The 27,032-nt window shown below is 38.9% G+C and overlaps 1 protein-coding gene across 12 annotated transcripts in view; it reads right to left on the bottom strand.

The window, feature by feature from the left end:
• The window catches only part of UNC80 (unc-80 homolog, NALCN channel complex subunit), a 233,478-nt gene that overhangs the window by 43,511 nt on the left and 162,935 nt on the right, over positions 1 to 27,032 (bottom strand). For all 12 annotated transcript variants that reach the window (XM_030804163.1, XM_030804170.1, XM_030804171.1 and 9 more), the window contains 11 exons: positions 26,021 to 26,107; positions 23,108 to 23,291; positions 21,302 to 21,396; positions 20,187 to 20,276; positions 19,490 to 19,591; positions 17,491 to 17,671; positions 15,790 to 16,058; positions 13,463 to 13,597; positions 11,493 to 11,631; positions 10,742 to 10,838; positions 2,104 to 2,274 (listed from right to left, as the gene is read on the bottom strand). In XM_030804163.1, the coding sequence (XP_030660023.1) occupies positions 2,104 to 2,274; positions 10,742 to 10,838; positions 11,493 to 11,631; positions 13,463 to 13,597; positions 15,790 to 16,058; positions 17,491 to 17,671; positions 19,490 to 19,591; positions 20,187 to 20,276; positions 21,302 to 21,396; positions 23,108 to 23,291; positions 26,021 to 26,107 (1,550 nt within the window). The remainder of the gene's footprint in view (positions 1 to 2,103; positions 2,275 to 10,741; positions 10,839 to 11,492; positions 11,632 to 13,462; positions 13,598 to 15,789; positions 16,059 to 17,490; positions 17,672 to 19,489; positions 19,592 to 20,186; positions 20,277 to 21,301; positions 21,397 to 23,107; positions 23,292 to 26,020; positions 26,108 to 27,032) is intronic.

Raw genomic sequence — 27,032 nt, 5'->3', positions numbered from 1 at the left:
TAATGCACTTGTGATATATTTATGTAATGCTACTTATATAATTGTTAAACTTCTTTTGTCATAAGATAAAGAAACTAGGAACATGGAGAAATTAGAAATTAGGGAATTCTTATCTTCTTTTTGTAAATACAGTGAAGCCAATTTTGGTTTCAGTAACTACTACCAACTAATGAAGCTAGTCTTCTCTGCCAAAAGAATATTAAATATACTGGAATATTTAAAGCCACAGCATTTTAAATGCCAGAGCTCCATCCATAACTCTTTGTGACATTTTGAGTAAGTCAATTTTGGATAAGTTAATTGACTTATCCTTATAAAAAGGTATAGAAATGAGGAAAGCTTTAACATTATGTAATATGAGGAGAAATAGGCTGAGCATGGTGCCTTACACCTGTAATCCCAGCACTTTGGGAGGCCGAGGTGGGCGGATCACTTGAGGCCAGGAGTTCGAGACCAGCCTGGCCAACATGGGGAAACACCACCTCTACTGAAAATACAAAAATTATCTGGGCCTGGTGGCCCATGCCTATAATCCCAGCTTCTTGGGAGGCTGAGGCACGAGAATTGCTTAAACCCGGGAGGCAGAGGTTGCAGTGAGCCAAGATCATGCCACTGAACTCCAGCCTGGGTGACAGAGTGAGTCAGTCTCTCTCTCTCTCTGTGTGTGTATATATATATATAATAGAAATACAGTGGCATTTGGGAACAATTGACTGCTTTTCTTTCCTCTAGTTGTAGGAAAAGGCCAGTGACGTAACCAGATGGGTACAGAAGGAATAGTGTAAGTCTTTCATTTCTCTTTAGGTTATTCTTCTGGGACTTTCATGAAACCATCAGCAATAGCATAGAAAACTACTTCTCCTTGGAAGAGGCAATTTGTCATGGCTGTCTGTGCCAACTCTTCTCATTTCCTTAGTTTAGATGCATATGAACATTTCAGGATGGTAGTCTACAGAAGGCTTTTGGGCAATATTCTGCTTGTCTAGTTTGGCAATGTAGCTCATGATTAGAAACTAAACATCTGTTGCTGTTAAAGAATTACAATCCCACTCCCTCTCTTTCTTGCTGATGCATGCTGAAAAAGTCCTTCCTGGACTAAAGGGCTTCCCCCTTACCAGCACAGCAAGATGGGGCTGGGGGAGTTGGTGCCTTTTGGTGGAGGCATAGACAATTTCACACTAAGGATCTGGCACTTTAGATTGGACACACAGCATGGCAGAATGGAATGGAGGAGCAAAGACACTAAACCCAGGAAGAAGGCTTCCCCATCCCTATCCTGGGGAAGAATATTTCCTGGCAGCTAATTTAGATGGGAATGGAGCAGAAAAGCCCATCATACGCATAGTGTCCTGCATCCACCTTCCTCACTCGCATTTTATTTTTTTGTCTCATCCAGGGCTCCCTGCCTGCCCCTTTCCTGCCATATGGCAGCTTAGTGACGCTGCTTCTGCACCCAAGCATCTTGCGACAGGACTAACTGCTTGAACTTTGTTTAGCGCTGAACTCTGATGCCAATTTACCTTACCATTCCCAAATTTCTCAATCCTCTCTCTGCATTATTTAGTCCTGTCCCACAGAGAATCTATTAATTCTAGCAGTAGGATAACATTCTGCTGTTTATGTTGGTTATGTAGTTTCTGCAATTATAGTTAAAAATACAACACTTCACAAACAGTAAAATAATAAAAGAATACTTAGTTGAAATTGTAGGCATTCCGTGTCTCATAAAATAATATAATAACTAATAAAAATGTAGATTACATCTTTAAATTCACTAAATTGGCCCTCTTACACAAGATGTGTTTACCACTGGGTTATAACTGCTGGAGAAGCTCAGCAAGCTATATGCAAATGTGTGTTTAGCAATGATAGTAAGAATATTAGTACTATTATTATACTACTACTAATCAGAGTGCTTAACATTATTTATTCAAAAAACTCAGGAACTGTTCACAGTTACAAGGCATAAAGGGCTGAGTTTAGGAGGTATCTGTAAATAAAGATTGGGTTTTAGATTTTTATCCATCACATTTTTTTCTTATTTTTTTTTTTCAGTGGATACATATGATGTAAGGCTGCAGCTATTTCTGCCAGTGGGATTACCTGGTGAGGACCTCTACACTGTATAAAAGGGCCTGTAGGGACGTCGCAAGAGCAGCAGTGGCCGCAATTTCTTCTCGGGCAGCAGGTACTGTCTCCACCTGTGATGTCTGCCTCTTTAGCTTTTGTAGGTAACATGGAACTAAGGCTTCCAAGACCATCAGCATCTGAAGACTTTGAGTGACAGAAAGAAAACTGAGTCACCTTTTACATTCTACTGTTGTTGGTTGTGTCACATTTAGGAGCATAGAACAATGAAAAGCATCTAGAGACATATGAATTCTAAGCCCCCTTGCCACTCCAAATCAAAAGCAGTTAAAGCTGCTGGAAATGTTGACCAACAATTATTAATTCACTAACCACCTGCTAAAAGGCGATGAATCTTGCCTTAAGGAAACATGTGATCTAGTCGGGGGAATTAGCCATATATACAAATAAATGGTTGAAAGAATAACAGAATGGCCGGGCGCGGTGGCTCACGCTTGTAATCCCAGCACTTTGGGAGGCCAAGGCGGGCGGATCACGAGGTCAGGAGATCGAGACCACAGTGAAACCCCGTCTCTACTAAAAATACAAAAAATTAGCTGGGTGTGGTGGTGGGCACCTGTAGTCCCAGCTACTCGGAGAGGCTGAGGCAGGAGAATGGCGTGAACCCGGGAGGCGGAGCTTGCAGTGAGCCGAGATTGCGCCACTGCACTCCAGCCTGAGCGACAGAGCGAGACTCCGTCTCAGAAAAAAAAGAATAACAGAATGATAATAGGTGGAGCTATATAGTCCATCTAGAGAAACAGGCTTCAGAATGAAACTTCAATTCAGGAGTTTGCTGAGAGTGATTTTCCAGCTGCAACAATTTTGAGACAACATAAAACCCTTTCATGGGAGGCTGGCTTCCTGAGCTTAAAGAATTAAATAGCAAAAAACGTTGGAAACAGCCATTATGATGAACTCTAACAATGCCTGCTTACCAACGTGAGTGAACACCACTCACTGGATAGGGCCCACACTCAATTTAGTATTGGGGTGCCAGAAACACCTTGAAGGGGAAATGGAGATTAAGTAGTTATTATGCAAAGTGGGTTTTCCCCTCTAAAGTTCTAAGTGTGTAACACCACCAACATAAATTTTTTTTTTTTTTTTGACAGAGTCTTGCTCTGTCAGTCGCCCAGGCTGCAGTGCAGTGGCATGATTTTGGCTCACTACAACCTCTGCCTGGGTTCAAGTGATTCTCCTGCCTCAGCCTCCCCAGTAGCTGGGATTATAGGCATTCACTACAATGCCCGGATAATTTTTGTATTTTTAGTAGAGACAGGGTTTCACCATGTTGGCCAGGCTGGTCTCAACCTCTTGGCCTCAAGCAATCTTCCCACCTTGGCCTCCCAAAGATCTGGGATTATAGGCATGAACCACCTCACCCGGCCATCTTTTGTTTAGAGATTCCCCAATTATGTTAAAGTTTAAAGATTGCGGGTTCTAGAAAACAGCAGTCATGAGTTGATATCCCAGAGAATCTGAAATCAAGATTTTCTTTGATACATTCTTTTTCCTACAGATACCTACAGAGTTTTTACTATGCTCTACAGAGTTTTTTTTTACTATTTCCTACAGAGTTTTTACTATGCTCTTTATAATACTGAATACTGGTTTCTGGTAATATAATTTTGCCTGTAATATGTGCTCTATAAGCAGGAAATAGCAATTATCAGAATTGGATGGGTATGGAGAAAGAGCTATGATACTCTTTTGAGTTCTCCTATTTTTTGGCAACTTAAAAAAGGAAGCAAGAAGTCAGTTCTGCTTTCTGTAACAATAAAAAGTACCTTGCTGCAGACTAATTGTCTTACTAGAAAGGGTGGACAAAATTTTTAAAACACATCGAAGGTACCAGGTAGAAGCTAAGGCTAGCAGATATCTTTTGGAGGTACCAGACTTCTGGGGGAAAGAAAGCTTCTTCAGTTCATCCAGACATTGTGCAGCACTCTTTTTTTCCAGGCATCTGCTCGTTTGTAAATTGCTTAGGGCCAAAAGGCTAAGGACAAATCCAAGCAGAAATGTCAGCTAAGAGCTATGAAGCTAAGCAGGATTTTCAGTAGCCTCATAATTGCGAGGAAATACATATTGGAGTTCAGGGACTTCCAAAGAGGAGTTAGGCCCATGGAAGGCTGATCCTAGGAGTGTGAAATAAATAGAACAGCCCTTATAAAGACTGAAACCCAACTTTAAATCAAATCAATCACACACTGAATTAAAATGATCTGCCCTGCCACAGTTGCTAGTCAGAGAGTAAAAACGAATTGTTTTTGGAGGAAGATAACATCGGGTAGATCCTCAAAGCATTTCTAATTTTTTTAACGCAATATTCACTAGTCAAAATTACCCAGTCCTGCTAAAACCAAATGGTCAAAATCCAAGGAAAGGAACAGACAATATAAACAGGCCACAAGTGATCTACGTATTAAAGTTATCAGACACAGACTTTTATAAAACAATGACTAAAATGTTAAATAAGAGAGATAACAAAATGGAGAATTTCATCAAAACTCTGAAATCTATTAAAAGAGTGGAAATTCTGGAACTGAACACTAAAATATTTGAAATTAAAAACCTGAAAGATAAGTGTTAATAGTAGATTAGACAAAGGAAGAGATGAGTGTGAACTGGAATAAAGAACAATGGAAAACATCAAGACAGAAGAACAGAGGGGAGAAATGATAGGAAATACAGGAAAGAACATAAGAGACATATATAGAGCATGGGGTTAAGGAGGAAAAGATATATATAAATAAATGGAGAGGGTAGGGAAAATGGGATAGAGGTAATATGTGAAGAGTTATTTGTCAAATTTTCTAAAATTATTGAAAGCTATCAAGCTTTACATTCAGGAAACACTATGAATCCCAAGAAGTATAAACACAAAGAAAAATCATAACTAGGCACACCACAGTCAAACTGCTTAAAACCCAAGGCAAAGAGGAAATGTTAAAAGTAGCCAGAGAAAAAGACACATTAGGGCAGGGCACGGTGGCTCACATCTGTAATCCCAGCACTTTGGGAGGCTGAGGCGGGCAGATCACGAGGTCAGGAGTTTGAGACCAGCCTGGCCAATATGGTAAAACCTCATCTCTACTAAAAATATAAAAAATTAGCCAGGTGTGGTGGTGCATGCCTGTAGTCCCAGCTATTTGGGAGGCTGAGGGAGGAGAATTGCTTGAATCTGGGAGGCGGAGGTTGCAGTGAGCTGAGATGGTGCCACTGCACTTCAGCCTGGGCGACAGAGTGCGATTCCGTCTCGAAAGAGGAAAAAAAAAAAGGACATGTTAAATTCAAATGTGCAATAAGGTCTAATGCTGATTTTTCAACAGATATGATAAGTCAGTAGAAAATGGAATATTTTCTTTTTTATTTTATTAGTTAATTAATTTATTTTTTGAGACAGGTCTTGCTCTGTTGACTGGGTTGGAGTGTGGTGGTGCAATCTCAGCTCACTGCAGCCTCAACCTGGGCTCAAGCAATCCTCCCACCTTAGCCTCTTGAGTAGCTGGGACCACAGGCATGCACCACTATGCCCCACTAATTTTTGTATTTTTTGTAGGGACGGGGTTTTGCCATGTTGCCCAGGTTGGTCTCAAACTCCTGAACTCATGCAATCCACATGCTTTGGCCTCCCAAAGTGCTGGGATTCCAGGCATGAGTCACTGCACCTGGCCTGAATATTTTCTTTAAATTAAAAAAAAAAAAAAAAGCCGGCTGGGTGTGGTAGCTCATGCCTATAATCCCAGCACTTTGGGAGGCTGAGACAGGTGGATCACCTGAGGGCAGGAGTTCGAGACCAACCTGACCAACATGGAGAAACTCTGTCTCTACTAAAAGTACAAAATTAGCTGGGTGTGGCGGCGCATGCCTGTAATCCCAGCTACTCGGGAGGCTGAAGCAGGAGAATCACTTGAATCCGGGAGGTGGAGGTTGCTGTGAGCCGAGATTGTGCCATTGCATGCCAGCCTGGGCAACAAGAACGAAAACTCCGTTAAAAAAAAAAAAAAGCCAAAGGTAGAAAACAATAAAGATAAAAAAGGAAAGAAAAGGCAGACAATAAAACTACAATAGCAAAAATCAACAAAGCCCCAAATACTGGTTATTTGTAAAGGGAAAACTATTGATAAACTCCTGAAAAGAATAATAATAAAAAAAGGGAGGGATCAAAAATTTCCAGTATTGGAAATAAAAAAGTGAACACAATAAAAACTCCATAGTCATTAAAATTTTTTTTAAACAAAGCATATCAGGGACAAATTTCTGTCAATAAATTTGGGTACTTAAATTAAATAGAAAACTTCCTAGAAAAATGTGACTTACCAAAGCCACCACCAGGATAAAGAATCTTAATTGTAAAATGTTCCCACAAGAAACCACATTACTTACAGTTTTGTGTATAAATTCTACTCAATATTTTGGAAAGACAAAATGCTCATCTGAGGCAGGCACAGTTCCTTTGCCTGTAATCCCAGCAGTTTGGGAGGCTGAGGTGGGAGGAGCACTTGAGCTCAGGAGTTGGAGACCAGCCTGGGCAACACAATGAGACTTTATCTCTCAAAAAATCAAAAAAAATAACAGGGTGTGAAGGCACCCGCCTGTAGTGCTGGCTACTTGGAAGGCTGAGGTGGGAGGATTGCTTGAGTCTGGGAGATCAAGGCTGCAGTGGGCCATGATTGTGACACTGCACTCCAACCTTGGCAACAGAACAAGACCCTGTTTCAAAAATAAAAAAAGCTAATCCATACCAAATTTCTACAGAGAATAGGAGTTTTTAAAAAAGGGGTAGGGGGCATGGGCGCAGTGGCTCACGCCTGTCATCCCAGCACTTTGGAAGGCCAAGGCGGGTGGATCGCCCGAGGTCAGGAGTTTGAGACCAGCCTGGTCAACATGGTGAAACCCCATGTCTACTAAAAATGCAAAAATTAGCTGGGTGTGGTGGCGGATGCCTGTAATCCCAGCTACTCGGGAGGCGGAGGCAGGAGAATTGCTTGAACCCAGGAGGCGGAGGTTGCAGTGAGCCGAGATTATGCCATTGCACTCCAGCCTGGGCAACAAGAGCAAGACTCTGTCTCAAAAATAAAAGAAAATTAGAAAGGAGGTGGGTGGGTAGGGAAGACACTTTCCATTGCATCTTATGAGTCCAGCTTAATCTTCATATCGTTGATACTATAGCCTGACAAGGACTTTATAATAATAGAGGGTTACAAATACACCTGCTAAAACGTTTGCCAGTGGGTAGTTAATAAAGTAGTAGCTAAGCAAGACATCCTTTTTGTTTAAGCACTTGTAACTTTTTTAAGTATCCAGAATTGGTTTATCTTGAATGACATAGAGCTACCTAGAATATCTCTTCTACTCCTAACTTCCCTGTGATCCTAGCAATAAAATTCATTAGATAAGACCTTTTTAAAGAATAAAAATTACAGACATAGCTCTCATTAACATAGTTGTAAAAATGCTAAAATAATTGCAAACCAAGTCTGGCAATACTGAAAAATGATAATTATACAACCCAATTACAGCTTATTTTTAAGGAGGCAGGAAAGTTTTAATTTTGAAAATAAATCAATGTAACCTATCGTGCTTAGAAAATAAAGAATAAAAATCATATAATCATCTCTATAAATAGAGAGGAACATTTGGTAATATTCATTATCCATTAATAAGAAAACTCAAACTAAACTAAGAATAGAAGGCAGACTCCTTAATAATTAATTTCTTAATGAGTAATAAAATTACTTCCTTGATCTTACTGGTATATTACAACAAAATCCTTTAGCAAATATCATTCTTAGTGATGAAATATTGGAAATCCCCTCCATACCCCGAGATCAGAAATGAGACAAAGATCCTACCATCATCACCATCATCACTTCTATTCCATTTTGTATTAAGGTTCTAGCCAGTGCATTAAGGACAGAGAAAGGAATAATGTGTATAAGAATTTGAAAGGATAAAATACAACTCTCATGATTTGCAGATGACATAATTACTTAAATAGAAAACACTAAGAAATCACACATATAAAATAAAAAATACTGATAACTTCATTTACAAATGGGCAGAAGACTTCAGTAGGCACTTTGCAAAAGGAGATGTCCAAATTTCGATAAACATTTATCTGAAAAGCTTCCAAACCTTTTAATTTGAAAAAGGAAAATGCAAATTAAAATGATAATGAATGTCACTACAACCCAACAAAACAGCTAAAATAAAAAGACTGAAGATAACAAGTGTTGATGAGGCCATAGGGTACTAGAACATTTACATACTGTCGGTGGGAATGAAAATTGAAACCACCTTGGAAAACTTTTTGGTAGTATCTACTAAAGCAAGAAATACTCATATTCCATGACTTAGCCTAGCAGTTCCATCCATAGAAATGCATAAATATTTGTGTACAAAGACATATACAAAAACATTCATTGCAGCTTTATTTATAATACCTTCAAACTAGATACAACACAAATGCCTGATAACAAAAGAAGATATAAATAAATTGTAACATAGTCATACAATGAACTATTATAAGTGAATGAAAAAGAATCAACTACTGTTACACACATTTATATGAATGAATCTCATGAAATAATACTGAATGACAGAAGTCAGACACTAAAAAATAGCTACTATACTATTTCAATTAAACAGATTTCAGAAATAGGCAAAACTGATTGATCATATTAGAAATCAGGATAGTAGTGCCTCTATCTGATTTTTCAACCTGAGTGGTAGTTATGTAGATGTGATAACATTATGAATATTCATGGAACTGTAAAATTATGATTTTTTAGTGTTTTATGTGAATGTTACACTTAAATAAAATGCTTTTTTAAAAAAATTAAGTACAACAGAGACTTGCTGTTACAAATGTTGAAGTCCTGTAGGTATGTTACTTATTCCCATGAGAGATATCCCAGGAAACCACTACTTAAGAAACCCTGACCTTACTGAGACATCAAGATATCATCTGGTTTAAACTGACAGAATGGAAAATTAGGGAGGATTAAAAAAAATTCTAATTTAACTTAACAATATTAGACTTTGGCTTTTAACTCACAATGACAAGGGAATTTGATTGTGAACTCTAACACCTTTTGATTTCAATGTGTTTGAATTTTGACTTGAAAGAGAATTTTATGACTCAATGGAAATTTGGTAAAATTTGAAATGGGAGAATTTTTTAGTCAAACTTAGGTGTTCTCTATGTTGCAGGAATTTTAATATTGGAGAATCTGTATGCATTTTATTATTACACTGTCTCAGTTGCAGAATATCTGACATATCTGGTTAACAACGTAGCTGAACACATTTGGAATGGCAAATAGAGTAGAGAGAAGATGTTTACAATTACATATAGAATGGATTTGGAGTTAACTTAATGCAGGATTTGATCCATTCTGGAACTTTTTCTAGATCTGTGGTATTATAGGAAGAGCAAGGAAGTGGGAGTAAGAAATCCCCTCCATACCCCGAGATCAGAAATGAGACCATCCTGCAGCTTTGTTCTCCTGAAGGCCACAGCCACATCCGTGCCTGACCACAGGCCTACTGCTTTTCTCCCCATTGCTCAAGAAGACAAAAATTCGAGAATATTGGGGGAGACACTTCTTACTCATTCCTCATGTGTCCTTCCAGTAAAAAGAGTTCAATTAATATAAATCCCAGCTCCTCTTGGCCCTTATTCATTCTCTTATGGGAGAGAGAAACAGGCGTAAGGTGCAGGGCAAATATATAAAGATATATTGGGCATAATCAGCTTGGCTCCTTCCTTATTCCTGGAAGAGCTTGTCAACAGAGTACAACTTTTAATAGATCAGATTTAAATCTCAGACCAGAGCCAACCTCTTTGAATTGGGATGAATCATTCTTCATGTGAGTCTTTTGAATTCTCTGCACTTGGCAAAATGAAGGCAAGATTGATATTCTTGGCCTTTGTGTTACAGAAATTCTTATTGCCCCTTGAAAGGAGTTTTCTTAAATAAATATCTGTTATGAAATTTTGTTTGCTACTGATTTACATTACTTGTGAGGAAAAATATTTTCTAACAAGACTAAATACCTTAGCATCTGCACAAAATTCAAATTAAGGGATTTCAAATGAATGAAGATTTACTATTGTTTTCCAGAACCTATGCTATGTTTCCTAAACTTTGTTTCTTCTTTTCTTTTCTTTTTTTTTTTTCTGACAAAGTCTTACTCTGTTGCCTAGGCTAGAGTGCAATGGTACACTCACAGCTCACTGCAGCCTTGACCTCCTGGGATTAAGCAATCCTCCTGCCTCAAGCCTCCCAAAAAGTTGGGACTACAGGTGTACAACACCACACCTGGCTAATTTTTAATTTTTTTTAATTTTTGTGGAGACAGGGTCTCACTATGTTACCCAGGTTGGTCTTGAACTCTTGGGCTAAAGGAATCCTCTTGCCTCAGCCTTCCAAAGTGCTGGGATTACAGGTGTGAGCCACCACACCTGGCCTAAATTTAGTTTTTAAAAGCTTACTTGTCAGAATGTTAGACTGATATTAATCAGCATAACCTTTGTATTCATTCAATTTTATTTTCTCTGCCATATTTACTTATCACAAGGCATAGAATAAAGGGCTGCAGATACCTTCTGAATGATTCGGGAGCATACGCCACCACAGTGACACAGAGCTTAATGGCTTCACTGATAGAAAACGTCAGATCTTCGTTTCCATAGCAGAAATCTGAAGGAACAAAAAGTAAAGGCACACTATCAGAGTAGATTCAGCAGGAGATAAAGAAGCAACTATTACTCCTAATGTTATCATTCCAGTATATACTGTAGCTTTTTCTTGTTAAATTTTATTCCTATACTGTGAAAACTATTAATTTCTTCATCTCAAGGGAATGAAATTCTGTTTTCTAGTTTTGAACAATCAGATGTAAAATAAAAATACTTTTCTGGAGTGTTTAAAACAAATCTCAGATAATAGAAGACACTGAAGGGCATTTAAATTGTCTAAGGTTGAGGCTTTACCCTTGAGTTATCTCTAGTTCTACACATTCCATGAAAATAAAAGACCATTTTGGAGGGTTATTCACTTAGAATTACCCAAGATAACCCAACTTTCTGAAAACTGCAGTGCTAGAGCAGTGGTCTACTGAGCCTCATTTTAATATAGTTTTCATGACAGAGAATTCCTTACTCTTTAAGATTCATAAGAGATTTAAGAAAAAAAAGTACTCATTCAATTTCTACTGTTCCATTTATTTTTGCTACTTCGATTTAGTTATATATATACACACATATAAATATATGTATATGTGCGTATAATGTATATATTTATATTTAACAACTGCAGTGAGAAAAAGAATGTCAAAGCAAGTTTTGCTTTTACCTAATGACTTGAGAGGCTTCTCAGCTTTGACCAGCTCTAAGATGTCTAATATGTCGGTGGTCTCTCCCTCTAGGGACTGCAGCAAGTCAAACAGGCACTGAGCTGACACACCTTTGCTGGGCCCATTATTGGCAGCATCCTGATAAAGAAAAACAATTTTAGTTTATTGACTCTCACCACAGTACAACTATAACTTGACAGGAATTCAAATTTTATAAATGCTATTACCAGTAACAAGTATAACATCTACCTGGAATTCAGCTTACATAATTCTGGATCCAGCAATGCTGTGGTATGATTTTGGAGTGGTATACCTGACTTTTAAGGGATCTATTAAATTCTAATCTAGAACAAAAGAGATATTTGTAAAAGCTCATAAAAATACAGCAATATATGAACTTCCAAAAAGTTCATATCAATGGTTCCTTTAATTGAAGATGGCAGAACTAAGAAAATGTCTATAATTGATTGGTTGAATACTATAAATATGTTTGGGGAACATATGCTTATTTTAACTAACAACCCTGGGAATTTCACAGGTCTTCTTTGATAATGTATCTCCACATGGAGATACTTACAATTTTCAATCTTTTTAAAATGGCCTTAAATAATTCACTGAAACAACAAATCCTTATGAAGTTCTTCTGTGCCAGGCACCAGGCTACACACTGGGGTTATAGAAAACCAAAACCAAAATGCAAGTAAAACAACAATACAACAATAACTAAAACCAAACAAACAAGCAAAGACAAAAGCATACAAAGGTCTTGCTTTCGTGAAGATTAAATTCCGTTGGTTGAGTGTGGTAGAAATTCATATTAATGAAACAAATACATATAACATGTGATATGGTGGTAAAATCTCTGAAGAAAAAGGAAAACAAAGCAGGGTCGGTGGTAGAGAGTGACAAAAAGGAATGAAAATTGGGAAACATTCCTTTAACCATTTTCTACTTTCCATCTCTTTTATGAATTGAGTATTTAAAAAACTGTAGAGTTGGTCTATTTACGTGTTAGGAGCTGAGATGAAAGCTGGAGAAGAATGTTGAAGAGAAATGATATGATTTTTGAAAGAAATATTATTTATGGTATGCATGTCTCATTGGTTAAAGAAAGAGAGCTGAGAGACTGAATATACAAACTGTCAATGACTAAATCATACATAAAAATAGAGGCCGGGTGCGGTGGCTCACGCCTGTAATCCCAGCACTTTGGGAGGCCGAGGCGAGTGGATCATGAGGTCAGGAGATCGAGACCATCCTGGCTAACACAGTGAAACCCCGTCTCTACTAAAAATACAAAAAATTAGCCGGGCGAGGTGGCGGGCACCTGTAGTCCCAGCTACTCGGGAGGCTGAGGCAGGAGAACGGTGTGAACCCCGGGGGGCAGAGCCTGCAGTGAGCCGAGATTGCGCCACTGCACTCCAGCCTAGGCGACAGCAAGACTCTGTCTCAAAAAAAAAAAATAGAACTTTGACCCACAACCTGCAACAACCTGCTCAGGAAACCAACCCATTGTCTACAATAACCAGCTCAGGAAGCCATCCTAAGTCAGGCTTGTAGGAAGTCAGGCCACTACCTCCAGTGGTAACCAAACAATAACCTCTGTAACAACTGACCCAAAGTAACCAGGACTTGCATAGTAACTGAGAGCTTTCCTAATTTTTGTCCCTGCTTCCAACTTAGGACCAACCAGAGAAAGCCCAATATACACCCCTAACCCATCATATAAGATGCCCAACTACTAGTTACTTCACCTGCAGCTTCCCCAGGCCAATAGCTCCAATCAGGACATACCTGAAGCTTCCCCTTTTTTCACTATACAGCTTTCCCACTCCTCTGCCTGCCTTTGCATCTCTGCCAAAACACAAGTGATGGTAGCCAACTCCCTTGCCATAGTAAGCTCTAATAAATAACCTTTGCTTTTCTCATTTTGTTGGTCTTCATTTTTCTTCCCACAGAGCTTACTTACAGGAAATTCCAGGAGAGGGGCCACACTAGCAAACAGCTGGAGCACAAAGGGCTTCCGGTGTAGAACGTAGAACTGGTGACAGGCAAATTCGATGGCTTGACGCAGCTGGGGATTGCTTTCATAGTCGGAGTACACCTATGGAAAAATGCCAGATATTCAAAAAATGCCTTAATAAAGTATCAACATTGTACTCGCTTTTAAAACTCATGGTCATGGGAAGTTTGGAGGGAAATGGCTAACTTTGTAAACTGGTAGAGAGGAACGTAAAATGGCATAAACTTTCTCTAGATAAATTTAGTAATACACCTCAAAATGCTGAAAATCTAAACATACTTTTTTTCCAGGAAGTTTGTGACTAGGAATTTATCTCAAGGAAAGGACTAGACACATGTATAAACGTGCATACATAAGGCGGCCTGCTGCAAGACTGGTTATAACAGTGGAAAATATGAGACAAATTATTCATAAATATTTCTTGGTTAAGTGAATTATGGTATATACAAACCGTAGAATACTGTGCAGTAATTTCAAAAATGCTGTAAGGCTAAATGTAGCTATATAAAATGCCTATGATATTCTTAGTGTTATATGAAAAAACTACGTTACAAACTTGAAAATATATAATTCTGTGTGGGGTGTGTGTGTGTGTGTGTGTGTGTGTTTGTGTAGGAAAGAGTGCCAGGATTTGGAAGTATGAACAATGATTACCTGGGAGAAAGGATTTTAAGTGATCCTTATTTTTTCTTTAAACTTTCTTCATCTTTTGAATTTTGTAATGAACATAATTGGTAATCAGTAAAAAGAATACTTACTAAAAAAATAGAGAAAATTGCAACTATCTAAAAATGAGGAAGAGAGTCCTGTGATAGTAACTTTCTTGCCCCCGTAGGTTGAGCAAACTTCACTTTGTATGTGTTATGATCATAATTTTTATCAAAACTTCCTCAAAAATAGAGAACTAGGATGAGGCCCTGGGCCCTGCCTGATTTTATTTAGTACTCCTAAATGTAGCCAGCTATACATTAGACATGAGTAAATAAAAATTGTTCCTGCTAAATTGCCTTCTCCAATCCCATCACACTATATTTACTGGGAATGAAAATCTCTTTTTTTTTGAGACAGAGTCTCGCTCTGTCACCCAGGCTGGAGTGCGGTGGCGCAATCTCGGCTCACTGCAAGCTCCGCCTCCTGGGTTCACGCCATTCTCCTGCCTCAGCCTCTCCGAGTAGCTGGGACTACAGGCGCCCGCCACTACGCCTGGCTAATTTTTTTTGTATTTTTAGTAGAGATGGGGTTTCACCGTGGTCTCGATCTCCTGACCTCGTGATCCGCCCGCCTCAGCCTCCCAAAGTGCTGGGATTACAAGCGTGAGCCACCGCGCCTGGCCGAAAATCTCTATTCAGTTAGAGGTCAGGGAATCTCTTGGGAGAAACATCACCTAAACACTTGCCATACATGTGACTCAAGAACATAAGTTCTCAAACTTTCTAGGGCAGTGGTCCCCAACCTTTTTGGCATCAGGGACTGGTTTCATGGAAGACAATTTTTTCATGGACCAGGGTGGGTGGGGAGGATGGTTTCGGAATGAAACTGTTCCACCTCACATCATCAGGCATTAGATTCAGGAGCATGTAGCCTAGATCCCTCGCATGCACAGTTCACAATAGGGTTCTGGCTCCTGTGAAAATCTAGGGGTGGGGGTTCCTTACAGGCCACACACCAGTACTGGTCCACGGCCCGGAGGTAGAGGCTTCCTGTTCTACGGCATCAAAAACCATTTGAAGGTCTTGTTAAAAACACAAACTACTGGGCCCCGATCCCCGAGTTTCTGATTCAGTAGACCTGGATGGGCTCCAAGAATGTGCATTTCTCTTTCTTTAAAATTGTTTTTCTTTTTAGAGATGTGGTCTTGCTATGTTCCCCAAGCTAGTCTTAAGCTCCTCACTTCAAGAGATTCTCCCACCTTGGCCTCCCAAAGTGCTGGCATTACAGGCGTGAGCCACCACACCTGGCCAGAATGTACATTTCCAACAAGTTTCCAGTTGATGCTGATGCTGCTGGCCCAGGGACTACAACTTAAGAACCACTGTCCTAGACGAAATGGGAAAACATATCCCAAGTCTGGGGCTCTCAGAGTAGAAAGGAATATTGTGAACTCTTGCAAATTTATGGGGGGATTTCATTTGTTGCCTTCTGTTGTCACAAAAGAAGATGGTAACACCATCATTAAAAAGTTTCAGTACAGATCTAGTTGAACAGCTAGATATGAGCTAGATATGAGCAGTACTCATGTTAATTTTCTGGTTGGGAAAGGAGGTTCTGGGCACCTGCAGCATGGTGGGGAGAATCCACTGGTAGCCGCTGAGAGAGAAGAGGTGGTTGAAGTGCACTGCGGTGTTGATGACGGTGGCAGCGTACTGCCTGAGCAGGGCACTGTCTTCTGGGTGGAGGATCAGAGCCCCGTTAAAAACGTTGAGGAAAAGCATGATTTCGTCTCCCCATGGAAACTCGCTCGGCATGCCCAGGAACATTTCCTCCAGCAGCTGGATCCACAAGCTTTTCTGAAGAGTGTCGAGGCCAAACAGTTCCTTTCCAGCTGTGAGAACATGAAACAGCAGAGACAGAATTAGCCCCGCACCAATCCTGTCAGCATGAGAGGTGATCAAACCCAAGGCGCTGCTGTTCTCCGTTTGTTCCAGCTCCAGGATGTGAAGATCTACTGCTGAAGTGTTTTCCAGCACAATATTACTGGCCTTGATACAGCACTTCCCATTTCTCCATGGACTTTCATCATCACCTCTTTAACTAACTGTGGGTAAGGCAGAGCAGGCATTGGCAGTGTTTTACTGCTAAATAAGCGTCGGTTGGAGAAAAATAAATTATTTCAGCTAGAAAATAGCAGGGATGGGACTACTGCTTGGTCTTTTAATTAATGGTCAGAGGCTAGAGCTCTATCTACTCCTGCTGAAGCTGAAGCGTTTTGTTTTTTGTTTTTCGTTTTTTTTTTTTTTGGAGATGGAGTCTCGCTCTGTCACTCTGTCTGGAGTGCAGTGGCGCAATCTCGGTTCACTGCAACCTCCATCTCCCGGGTTCATGTGATTCTCATGCTTCAGACCCCTGAGTAGCTGGGATTACCGGCACCCACCACCATGCCCAGCTAATTTTTTTTGTATTTTTAGTAGAGACAGGGTTTCGCCACGTTGGCCAGGGTAGTCTTGAACTCCTGACCTCAAGTGATCTGTCTGCCTGGGCCTCCCAAAGGGCCGGGATTACAGGCATGAGTCACCTTGTCCAGTCTGTCTGAAGCTTCTGGATGAGGGCGATAAAGCATAGGGATGCTAATTTAAGTAAATTGTCTCAAATTAGTAACTGAGTTACAGAGCGAGGCTCCAAAGTGGGTCTCTTTCTGTGTCTCTATCTCTTTCTCTCAATTGAGATATTATTTAGAGTAAAATGCACAGATCTTAAATGCAGAGTTCATTGAATTTTGACAAAAATATGCACTATGCACTCATGTAAACAACATTCCATCAATATACAGACAATTTTCATCACCCTTCTGCCCCTTTCCAGGAAATTCATTCCCTCCAAATCCAGAGGCAACCACCATTCTGATTTCTGTCATTCTAGATGAGTTTTGCCTCTTTTTGAACTTCACACAAATACCTGGTCTTTGTTTAGTCAAGTATTCTCACACCCCAACAACGCCATCCTACCCACGCTTCAACTGCTGATGATTAGCTTAGAGCAGTGGTTCTCAAAATGTGGTGCTTGGGATAGCAGCATCAGCATCACCTGAGAACTTACTAGAAATGCAATCTCTTGAGCCCCATCCTGAAACCCGGAGGTGGAGGGTGGGGCCCCGCAATCTGTGTTTCAACAAGTCCTTCAGGGGTCTCTTGTGCACACTCAGGTCTGAGAAGCACTGGTTTTACAGCACTGTCTGCTGATTCAGATGCTCTCCATTTGAGAACAAAACAAGTGCGTTAGAAAAAGCCCCAGAGAGGCAAGGTTTCTTTGTTTGATACCTTGAGGATCGCTGAAGAGTGAAAACTCAGCATCAATAGCACTACGAGGGAATGAGGGCAGGCGGAGGAGGTCTTCCTGAAGCATGGAGACGTGGGACTGTTTGTGGGCTGTGGGGATCTTCTGGGTTAAGGAGATGAGAAACAACACCCGCCCTACTTCTTCCAGCTTGCGGGTGAACACCTGGAGAAAACAAAAGCAGGAGCAGACAAAAAGGAGAATTAGAAACTCCAGATTTATAGAGTGAAAAAACTAAAGGAAAACCTTTAATGGCAAACTGGGTTGATAAAGTGGGAAAAGGGGAAAAAGTGAAATGAGGGAGACATGTGTTTTTTTTCCTTTACCACAAGAAAGAGCAAACAATTCTTAATTGCCTCTTACTTCCTTCTGCCTGCTTCACAGAAGGAAATGTTCCTTACGGAGTTTTAGGCTGGAGAGGAGCATAAGACAAGCATTGTCAAGATTAGTTCAAAATTAAATAGAGCCCGTTTGTTTGGATGCTATAATATGGAAGACCTTCACTAACAGGGTCAGTCAGTCAGTCAGTTCCAATTGCTCCTACCATTGCCACCAGCGCCTGAAGCTGTTTCCTGGGAGTTCCAGGTTTGTCTTTAAAAAAACAAAGACTGACGTGAGATCCAGGAAAACCCTATCTTGGGACAGAAGCTCGTATGTCCTTGATTGGTGCTCTGAGTTTAGAGGGCATACACATGGGGCTCTTGGTTCTTAGGTCATTTTCTCTTGATGATTAGGAAGTTTATACGCAGTGAGTAGCTACTGAGGAAACTTCTGAGCCAGACTCATAGGCCTCCATATTATAATCTCCCAGAGGAACTTAGAAGTCTTAAGGCTTTAACTTGAAGTGTGTATCAGAGCAAGAACTCCATTTGATGGCATTCTTTGAAAACTTGTTCTTAAACATGATGAACAGACACATAAACACACACACACACACAGACAGAGACTAGGGAAGCACCATTATTGATTAGAGTTTTAATTATCTTATCCCAAAATCATGGGCTGGGGTAATTTTGGGAGACTTGTTTTAGAAACTGTTTATATTTAAGATCTAACAGTTTTGCCCAACATCTCACCCCTTGCAACACATTCAGTATTTTCTTTCTTTTAAATAGAATGTAGGTAGTTAATGGTAGCTATATTTTTAATTAAGTGGTCTAATTCTATGCCATTCTCACTCATTTCATGAAGATATTTTTGGATATTTTGATGCCAAATTATTATCCTTGATATGTACAGAAAATGGAAATGATCAAGTATCCTGAAATTCTTTAAAGATTTTATTTAAAAATGAATGTAATAAATATGCAATATTAAAATTGTATCATTTTTAGAATTGTGTACTAAAGCTATATTTTGCATGCAGAATAGTGACTTTCCTTAAGCTCAAAGTCTGATTTGAGATTAAATGTGAATATTATTCTGTTCTTCAACCTTAAACCTAAGTACAGCTGCTAGACTATATCTCTTCCTGTTTCAAGAGAAATTAATAACATGCCCCAGGTCAGATCCCTGGTCAGAGGCAGAAGTGGGATGAAGTCCAAATCTTTGAACTTTAGTTTAATGCTTTTTTTTTCAGGCATACTAGAGTGACCCCTTTCACTTTGTAGCCAGCTAGTGTAAACCACTGGGATAACTTACATAGCTACATTATGTGTATTTCCAATCTGATTTTACAGAAATGTGAAATGAAAATCTACATATACAAAATAATAGGTAAATAAATTAGAAGATTTCTATTGTTTATACTCAATAATTCCTCATTACACTACTCCAAGTGAGTGTTTCTTAATACCTTTAAGTAATGATCCAATTTGTAAATCTTACACTATTTGGGGGAACAATTTATTGAGTAAGGGCCAACTACTGTCTCCAGAGAGGGTCAAAATGGAAACATAAAATCTCAAAGTTGTCAACATATGAACAGATATCTACTCCAACAACATGACAAAACCATGGAATAAAACTGATGTGGTCAGACACCTGTTTCTGAATGAGCTCCTGTCCCTTCTCTGGATGCATATGTACAAGGTTCAGCTGGGGAGATACTGACCTCCGGAAAGGATAAATATCTCGAACATAGGTCTGTGTGGATTACATAAAGAGACAAAAAAAAGAGTTCAAAAGATTAAACATTTATTCTCATTTCTTCTTTACCCAAAGGTCTAAGCCCTAGGATGCTATGCCAGGAGAAAAGCAGCTAAAGGCAATGTACTAAACAACACTCTGGAAGATCACTGTAAAGTGATGTCAGCGAACATCCTGAAGCCCCTTCTGCTCATTAGATCAGGTCAGCATGGTCATGTTTAACATGGTAGAAAATAGATGCAAAACAACATTCAAATTCCAAATAGACACACACAGGTATTATACAGGCAACATAATTTTTCATGTAATAATGATCAATAACTAAGTGTCTTATCTAGCTTATCTCACTTAACTATTACAACTGCTCTAGCATGTATACCATTATCATTACCTTCATTTTACACACAAGAAAACCGAAAGGTAGAAAGGTGAAGTTGCCAGTCAAAAGCCCCATTGACAGTAAGATGGTGCGACCAGGTGGCCATACTGTTGCCCTCTATAACAGCAATACCTCCCTGATTGTAAGCCACCTTCAGGTAGGCATGATAAGCCTTTGGCACAACTCAACGGGATGTCATTACTGGTGTCTCACCTTATTGTAGTGGATAAGGTTCCATCGTTTATCCATAAGAAAATAATGTGTTGACTGGGATTCTGGGATATTAAAAAACTCCAGACACTCCTAGAACAATAGCAACAAATTTTAATAAATGTTTATCAGGAAGATATTATGTGCTAGGTAGTAAGCTGACAGATACGAATTTCGAAAAAACAAGGTAACCTCTTACGAGAAATATATATATATAGATAGATAGATAGATGTCTTATATAAATTGTATACATTAGATATGTGTGTGTATATATGTATACACACACACACATGTACATATATATACACATACTATGGCTGCATATATACCCACACAGAGTTATACAAAGAATGGTACAATAAAGACTGATAATGTGATATAAACCAACTGCTCTCATAGTGCCCAAAGATGTACAATTATAATTCAGACTGAGTGATGGACTGTGGAGGAACAGTGGCACCTACTGGTCTCAGCATCAGGAAGAAAGCATGTTTGAGAAACATTTAAGAATAATATAAACTATCATGCACTGTGCACATTATATACTACATACTAGGCATAGATAACTTGTATAACCTGAACTAGTATCTCAGTACTGTTGAAAATGAAACTGAGACTAGAGAAGTCTTATCACTTGATTTAGGTCACACTGGTTGTGGTGAAGGCAGCGTTTGAACATACTCTGTTTGCCTTCCTGCTATCCTACCATTCATCGCGAGTATAAAAATGGAGTATTTGTTGAAGTTGGGCCTTAGAAATTCTCTGGAGATGTCTGAGTGAAGTCAAAAGGAGTAGTAATGACCCTTTTTACTGAAATAAGATGCACGAGTTTGGAAAAGTTGCTTTTTTTCCAGAGGTCTCTTCTACTTATATCTGGGCCCAGAACTATGTTCCTGAAAATCAGATTACTAAAAGTTTACTGACTAAAGCCAGTAGAAGTGGGGAAAATTATGGAAGGAAATAGCATAAGGAAATAATGGGCAGATTTTAGTAAAGAGTAAAGAAATGCATACATCCATTTAAAGACAGAAAAATGCCATTTTATTCTAAAATGGATCTTCAGTGAGGTGGCCATACATTGTCCTTAAAAATAGTTTCTGTTAAAAGTCATTCCTACCTTCAACAGGGCTTCAAATTGAGTGTCTTCATGGACTGGTAACTGGGTTGGGATATCGCACTCATTCTGTCCATGAACTACCAAGGTTTTAGTACCTACGGAAAATAAAAAGAATAATAAACTGACTTTTTCTATGGGAAAATTTGTATTTTAAAGCATAAAATATTAAAATATTATCAATAAGCTGATGTTTTTACTGTTAATTACAATTCTTAATTCATAGTTACATATATATTTTATTTATTTATTTTTAACCTGGAAGTTTAAGATTAATACATATATATTTTAAATATATTCACTTATTAAAAGTGATAGGTATGGAGTTCCCAATACTTTTTAAAAATTTTTATTTTTAGTAGAGACTGGGTTTCGCCATGTTGCCCAAGCTGGTCTCAAACTCCTGACCTCAAGCAATCCACCCGCCTCGGCCACCCAAAGGGCGGGGATTACAGGAGTGAGCCACCGTGCTCGGACAAGTTCTCAGTACTTCTACCTGTCTTTTACATGCATAATTGTATTTAAATCTCATAGCCACCCCATGATGTGGGTATTATGATTTTTTACCTTACAAATGAGGAAAAAGAGAAATGGAATAACTTAAGAGACATATTTATTTAGTGGAAGAGTTAGAATTCAAACCTCAAGCATTGCAACAAGTAGTACATCCCTGTTTTCTAGATGAGGTGACCAGGCAATAAAAGTTAAGAAAATATAAACAGAGATATTAGCAAAACCAACCAAGTACTTGAAATGTAGCTTAAAGCTACATTTTCTGTATTCTTCTTGGCTGATTGAGACAATATTTATTCTACTTCATTCATTAATTACAAATCTTTGTGAACATTATGATATACCTCGATTTTTAGTGAGTTGTCTTTAAGTATGTTAAAAATAGGAGTTTCTTTGCTATAATAAAAACTGATCACTTTTTTTGGATAATCTACAGAACATATACATACACAATTCCCATTTATCGAATGGTTATCATGAGCTAGGTATGGCAGCAAGTATTTCACATATCTCAACTCATTTATTCCTCACAATTGTGAAGTATGAATTATATCCCTATTTTATACACAAGGAAAGAAAGCTTTGAGAAATGATGTACTTCTTCACAGTTAATACTAGTTATGTGACTAATAAATGACAGTGCTATGATTTAAACACTGGCTTCTTTGCTGTGAGAACCTGTGTTCTCATCTCTACATAATTCTTTCACTTTTATTTCAATACATGTATCATCTCAAATTTTCTTAGTCACTGCACAAGGATAAAGAATTGTCAAAATCTTTGTCTTAAGGCAAAACAAGCTATCTGAAGTGAAAAGGAACTGTATCTTGAGTTTACATCACGCTTCATGTTCTTTTGTAATGCTCCTTCTTCCTGCTTTCCCTTTTCCAATTTTTCATAAAGCCCTCTCTCATGGAATTTACAAAGGACTGGAGTCCATGCCATACAAACAATATTATTCTCCTTGCACTGCCAAAAATTCACTCAAAAAAGCTTTCAGTTCAGCTGGCTCTCTGCGATAGACTTAAATAAATCTTCAACCTTGGCAGCCCTTCAAGGACTGATTCATGCGGATCTCAGTTCTGAGTCTCTCTTTTCAGCTGGCAACCGCTGACTTTTTAAAGGGTCTATTGTATTTCCTCTGATTATATTAAACAAAAATTCTTTGAAGCACTCAATACTGGGGGTTAGAACTCTGAAAATTTTCTCATGAATGAAAGAGCCTCTTAGTCTTTCAAAGGGCTATTTATAATTTTTATTTTAAAGTTATGTTACTAAAAAGTAGTAGTGGCTTACCTGGCATTGAAGCGGTCACCAGGAGCTTCACCTCACACTGCTCCTTCTTCATCGTCTGCTTGAGATCCTTGAAGAAGAGGCCCTCCACGTAACCCACCACCTCCCACAGGAATGTCAGGGTGGCTGAAATGGCATCCATCCCCCACTCGCAGGGGGTCCGCACAAAGTACATGATTAATCCTACCTGCAAGTCAGGATAAGAAGAGTTCACAAAGCTACAATAATCCTGAGCTCACATTCTCATTTCCTTAGCTTTTCTTGTTTTAAACTCGATCTTCTGTGCCTTCGTATTCTCTGTTCAGATGCTTCTCAAACACTTTCAATGTTACCAGGAGAGGGCATAACTGGAAAACTGACCACACAGGCTGCTGTACATTTTTATATATCATTAAAATGGCAAATTCTTAAGAAAAAAACAGATCATTCCCCCCTCCCCCCACCCAGGCATCATGTCACTTGGTAGCTAGGTACTGAGGCCATCTAAAATTCATCTGTATATGAAGTTTGTCCAAGCATTATTTGCAGCTTGGATTATGTCTAATAGTCTCAAACCTAAGAGCACGCTGCTTGGCTAAGTTGATGAACTTCAAAATTTTTGTTTGTGTGTCTTCTTTTTTTTTGTTTTTAAATTCAGGGGTACACATGCAGGTTTGTTATATAGGTAAATGTGTGTCATGAGGTTTGTTGTGCACGTTATTTTATCAGCTGGGTTGTTTGCATATCTTCTAATGTAATTTTGAAAAACTGTGTGCTCTTTTGCACCTTTTAAAGTTGACATCTAAAATGCCTCAAAGTTTATTTTTTGTTAATAGGAGGTAGAATATGTTCAGCATTCTATATATTGAAATAAGATGAGGACTGACTATAATTGGAATATTTGATGAAATAACTTTCAATTACCCTATTCAATAATGAGCAAATATTCAGAAAGAAATAGTGTAAATTTTTTTTCTTGTGGGTTTTAACCATTGTTTCTTCAAAAATTTTGTAGTCCTGGAAAACTTTCTAGTTATGTTGAAAGAATCAGCGTCGCAAACCTAATCTGTTTTGGTGTTCTAAATGCTGGACACCCTAAGGAGGGCCAACCCTCACCCTTAATAGAAATTTATAAAACATAGGACCAGATAGAAAGTCCTATGGGTTAAAGTGCATTGATCAATCAGAAAAGATGATTTCTTAAAACTACTAATAACATAGAATTCAGATTCTTTCTCCAACCTACATGCCTGTCAGTGCAGCCTGGTAATCTCTGGGATGATGGGTTGGGTCTTCCTTGTGTGCGCTAGAATAATGGTTGAGATGGCAGACTTACTCAACAAGTGTTAGTGCATATCTGTAAGTTGAGTATTTGGAGATTTATTTCTTTTAAAACTATCTGGGCATCAAGCTCCTTTAAAAATATTTTTGTTGCGGAGCTAAAGGATGGAGGAGAGCAATGGTCTGGGCAAGCATTTCTCCTATTCAGTGACCTGGGGAAAGGGCAGGTACACAGGCAAGCAAAAGAAACATTGAAGGCGCTCTCGCCTCCAGTCCCTCTTAGGCTCTTTCCACACCAGCCTGGATGGAGTGTAAATTTGGCAGGGCACACACCTAAACTGAGGGAGGCCCTGACATTTGGCTTTCCAAATCCACCCTGGTTTCTGTATGGTGTAGACAGAACCCAGAAGTAGCGGATGCTTGGCTGGAAAGCTTTCCAGATAGAACGGCCATAGGCTGTTGTCACTGAGCAGGATGCTATAGCTGGTGGACTTCCTATGTTAGAGCCATATGGGACTCATGGCAAGAACTCAGGGGTCTAAAGCACCCGCAGAAGCTGAGGGGAGGTTGAGTCTCCCAGCAAACACTGCCAGGAGCAGACAGGCTTTGAGTGACAGCAGCTATGGGCTTGAGTTTGTGCCCATCCAGACATCCAGCAACCAGCCAGACTAAGAACATGGTCTCAGAAATGAAGGACCCAGATAAAATGCAAGGGGTGAGATGTGGAACAAAGGTCTTTTTTCTCCCCAACTCCACATAGCTATAGAGACAAAAGTAGTGGGAAGGAGGGAGAATTCCTAGAGACTATGCATTTTTATCCAAGAGAGCCTGAAAACCACCAAAAAGTACTGTTTATGTTTTGGTACCGGTCTGAACTTAAATCTGGATTGGACATTTATTCATATTTTTTTCCCTTGCCAACCAGCAAGCAGGCACTCAGAAGGAAGATGACCAAATTAGTCTTAGACAAGAGAAAGGAATTACAAATGTTCTCTGCACATGGGGGTTGTGGTGGGAGTTAAATTTATCACCCTGCTAGGGATACATATGCATATGGATAACTGAAGGAGTATGCCCAGCACAGACATTAATTTGGCTATTTGTCTGCCAGGATTAAGGGGCAGTTTCAAGGCGTAGTCATCAGGTTCTGGTCCCCAAACTGCATATTCATTTGGGGTTTAAAAAAAGAATGTGAAGAAATTGGTAAGTCTCAGAGGATCAGGAAAGAACTGCCAGGGCAGTTAAAACTGTCATAGATAGTTGCCATGGAAAAATACATACACAAAAACTTTCCATCTAGGACAACAGTTGCATCCGTGTGTGTGCGTGTGTGTGTGTGTGTGTTTTAACACAGAGATAGGAAAAGACGAAAAAATACTAAAAGAACACGTGTTTTCTCAACAGAAAACAAAAATAAAGAACAAATATAAGGAAGTTATATATTGATAAAGGAAGACAGAGAAGAAACTGACATTTATATTGACTGCCCTCCATATGCCAAAGAGTATGCCACGCAGGGGCTTCCCTACACAGAATTTAGTTGACCAGGATTTGCCTTTAGTAACGTAATTAATGGAAATTTATTGAAAAAAAATCTCCTAAGAACTTTTCATCATGGTGCTGCTTCGTAATGGGAAATGAACATTTATAACTCACCAAATAGTTGAATAGGATGTGAGATGTCTGAGCAGGAAAGTCTCCAATATTCAAGAGAAGTTTGCGCAGCATGTACATTAACTCGTCCTGAAAGAAGAACGGAATTTTTAATGTTTCCTTCAGCTGCCATGCTGCAGAAAATAAAACTAACTTCTTGAAAATTCGGGATTGGGTGAGGGATTTTTCTTACTTTTGCCCACATATTGATTTTAATTATGTTCAACATTTTAATATAGTATATGTGATACTTGTTAAGTAGTATTTAAACCATCTGGAACACCTTTCTCCTAGGAGCTAACACATAAAAATCACTGAGCAGTAAACGACTTTGTTCTTTTTAAATTGACACTGTGTGCGTAGGTCACAGGCAAGTCACAGGAAAGCTGTACATTTAGTTAACTCTATTGGCCATGGTAGCCTGATATGGGAATATGGGGAAGACCTATGTTGAAAAATCATTAAACAAACCAAGTTTTTGTGAACTTCTTAATTCTGCTTTCTAGGTTTTGAGTCAAAGAGAAAAAGAGAGGTTACAAGAGACTAGATTGAAATGTCTGTAATTAACTTTACCTTTCAGAAACTAAACTTAACCTTCCAGTGAATATGACTATATCATAGAAATGAACAAATAATTTTTAATCATCGCTGTATTTTGCCACTGCTTGAAAAACTACTTTTATTTGGTATGATCTTCTTACAAGGTGGTCTGACAAATCAGATTTTTGATTAATGACAAATTTTAACATATTCTAATAATCATACCTGCATCAGACTGCCAAGCAATCAGAATTCAATGAAGGTACTCAATAGTAAGAACATTATATTTAATTTAATCTTGCAGTATTTTAGGATCCTCACTAGCAATGTAACATATATATATACATATATATAGAAACATGAATTAATGGAGAAATTAAAAAGAAAACAGCAAAGTTAAGTATTGCTCATCATTATCGTTATTTAAAAAGTACTTATTGGTTGTGTATTGGAGGGCATTGAGTTGCATGCACCG

Source organism: Nomascus leucogenys, chromosome 22a (assembly GCF_006542625.1).
Source record: "Nomascus leucogenys isolate Asia chromosome 22a, Asia_NLE_v1, whole genome shotgun sequence".
NCBI lineage: Eukaryota > Metazoa > Chordata > Mammalia > Primates > Hylobatidae > Nomascus > Nomascus leucogenys.
Note: the sequence above shows the minus strand (reverse complement) of the source record. Positions and strands in the feature narration are given on the sequence as shown.